Genomic DNA, 2,751 nt, shown 5'->3' on the forward strand with positions numbered 1-2,751 from the left:
TTGGTCAGGCTGGTCTCGAACTCCTGACCTCATGATCCACCTACCTCAGCCTCCCAAAGTGCTAGGATTACAAGCGTGAGCCACCGTGCCTGGACAAGACTTCAGCTTAAAAAAAAAAAAAAATTGTACCAGATGAACTCTCAGGACTGAGAGTCTCATTCTTCTTCCCCTCAGTTAACTAGTAAGTGGGGGGCCCACTCAGAAATAACTTTTCATATGGATGTTTCTGTATTTATTTTGTATGGATTTTTGGCATTTCACAGCTATGTACTAATTGTTGTCTTTTGCTTTCAATAACTTTATAAAAGGCTCTGGGCTACAGACCACTATCAGCCTTTAAGAATATTTGCTGGCCATCTTGCTGATGTGAATTGTACCAGATTCCATCCAAATTCTAATTATGTTGCTACGGGCTCTGCAGACAGAACTGTGCGACTCTGGGACGTCCTAAATGGTAACTGTGTAAGGATCTTCACTGGACACAAGGTATTTTACACTCTTATTATTCCAGCATCCAAGGTTGCTTTCAAGATAAAAATATTTTTTAAACAAGTGACACATAAATTTTGCAGACACCATTCTTACTACAAAACTTTAAAATTTTGTCTTATTTTCCTAGACATACTTTACTCTGATCCTTTCTATGAACTTCTTTTGTAGGGACCAATTCATTCCTTGACATTTTCTCCCAATGGGAGATTCCTGGCTACAGGAGCAACAGATGGCAGAGTACTTCTTTGGGATATTGGACATGGTTTGATGGTTGGAGAATTAAAAGGCCACACTGATACAGTCTGTTCACTTAGGTTTAGTAGAGATGGTGAAATTTTGGCATCAGGTAAATGACTATTAATGGCTTTATGGTAAATGCTATGTTAAGAGGAAACAGTGTTGACGATTGCAAAACTAAGTCCTTGTGTTTTAGGTTTTGCTTCCCTTTAGCTATGATTCCAGAGTGTCACCCTATACATGAATTACTTCTCAGGTTAAAGTACCGCTTGAAATGCTCCTTAGGAAGGAATAGAGTTGTTGGTCAAGTTTAGATTTTTCACCCAAAATGTACAGTAGATACATAAAGTGTACTGGACAAAATGTCCAAATGTAAATATGATGGATGCAACTAATGGTTTCCTTTGACTTCCCCTTAGGTTCAATGGATAATACAGTTCGATTATGGGATGCTATCAAAGCCTTTGAAGATTTAGAGACCGATGACTTTACTACAGCCACTGGGCATATAAATTTACCTGAGAATTCACAGGAGTTGTTGTTGGGAACATATATGACCAAATCAACACCAGTTGTACACCTTCATTTTACTCGAAGAAACCTGGTTCTAGCTGCAGGAGCTTATAGTCCACAATAAACCGCCGGTATTAAAGACCTTTTGGAAGCTACTGTTTTTGAAAAGGGAGACTAAAAGCAAATACCTCAGTGATTAATATTTAAGCTACAAAGAATGTTTTTGTCTATATGGATCTGGAAGTATGCTGCTTGGAAAATCTGAACGGGACAGTTCCACGTTTCTATAGCAACCACATTTGACTAATTTCCGTTAGTTGAATAAGAGGTATTATGATCATGGAGGGGACATTTATGGTGCTTTGGATTGTGTGGAAACTATGCATTTTCTGTTCAAATGCTACTTTAATTTATTACGTTTAGAAAAAAAGTTGATTTCAATAATTCATCCTGCTTCAAGATTCAAATTCAGAAATATACTATCATCTTGAATTTTAGCTGAAGAATCCTATGAGCATGTATGTTTCTGCTGTAAAAACGTAGTTACTGTATGGCACTCAAAAACTGTTAAATGATCCACTAACTTTTTTTTTCTCGGCCCATGATTAGTGGAATGTATGTAACTAGGTGGGGTTCCTTTGTTAGATCTAGATGAATTACAACCATCCACTGACATCTGAATTTATATACCTGTTGAGTTTTGAGTGCACCCAAACACTCGATAAACCAGGTGAAGAAATTTAGCTTCCATGTTCTACTTCAGCTAAAACAGCTACATACGACCTAGTACACTTGAAGTCAGACAGACATTTCAGTTGCTTACCTCCAGTACTGAGCCTTGCTTTGGGAAACTAAAAGATTTAGACCAAGTCACTGCCAGTTTTTGCCTTTGTTGCATTTTGTACAGTTTTTATATTTTTGATATCTTGTAAATAAAGACAACCAGCTTTTCCAGGTTCATAATTTATTGTACAAATTGAATCATCACATGATGAGTTGGGATTAGCTTCTCCAGGCATGGGAACTTAGCAGATGAGGTTAAGAACTGTAGACAGTTTAAAATCCTATAAGCAAAGCAAACAGTTTAGATACAAATGTGGTCAGCTTTACTTTGAAGACATTCAAGAATTACTAAGATAACATGAACCCATTGAAACTGAATGCAAATTTATTAGATTGTCAAAGATGTGACACCAAAAAAATTAAAGTCTATCTCAGATTAATACTTTTTTTTTTTTTTTTGAGACAGAGTTCGCTCTTGTTGCCCAGGCTGGAGTACAATGGCACGATCTTGGCTCACTGCAACCTCCGTCTCCTGGGTTCAAGTGATTCTCCTGCCTCAGCCTCCTAAGTAGCTGGGATTACAGGCATGTGCCACCACACCCGGCTAATTTTTTGTATTTTTAGTAAAGATGGGGTTTCACCATGTTGGTCAGGCTGGTCTCGAACTCCTGACCTCATGATCCACCTACCTCAGCCTCCCAAAGTGCTAGGATTACAAGCGTGAGC

At 38.1% G+C, this 2,751-nt stretch overlaps 2 protein-coding genes across 4 annotated transcripts in view; one reads left to right on the forward strand and one right to left on the reverse strand.

Moving 5' to 3' along the window:
- The window catches only part of TAF5 (TAF5 RNA polymerase II, TATA box binding protein (TBP)-associated factor, 100kDa), a 20,854-nt gene extending 18,649 nt beyond the window's left edge, over positions 1 to 2,205 (forward strand). Inside the window, exons 9-11 of the mRNA XM_011977536.1 lie at positions 309 to 486; positions 661 to 838; positions 1,149 to 2,205. Of these exons, the coding sequence (XP_011832926.1) occupies positions 309 to 486; positions 661 to 838; positions 1,149 to 1,366 (574 nt within the window). The 3' untranslated portion in view covers positions 1,367 to 2,205. The remainder of the gene's footprint in view (positions 1 to 308; positions 487 to 660; positions 839 to 1,148) is intronic.
- The window catches only part of USMG5 (up-regulated during skeletal muscle growth 5 homolog (mouse)), an 18,145-nt gene continuing 17,583 nt past the window's right edge, over positions 2,190 to 2,751 (reverse strand). For all 3 annotated transcript variants that reach the window (XM_011977496.1, XM_011977497.1, XM_011977498.1), the window contains one exon: positions 2,190 to 2,306. The gene's annotated coding sequence lies outside the window, so the exon portion shown is untranslated. The remainder of the gene's footprint in view (positions 2,307 to 2,751) is intronic.

The sequence above is a fragment of the Mandrillus leucophaeus genome, unplaced genomic scaffold (assembly GCF_000951045.1).
Source record: "Mandrillus leucophaeus isolate KB7577 unplaced genomic scaffold, Mleu.le_1.0 Scaffold18, whole genome shotgun sequence".
NCBI lineage: Eukaryota > Metazoa > Chordata > Mammalia > Primates > Cercopithecidae > Mandrillus > Mandrillus leucophaeus.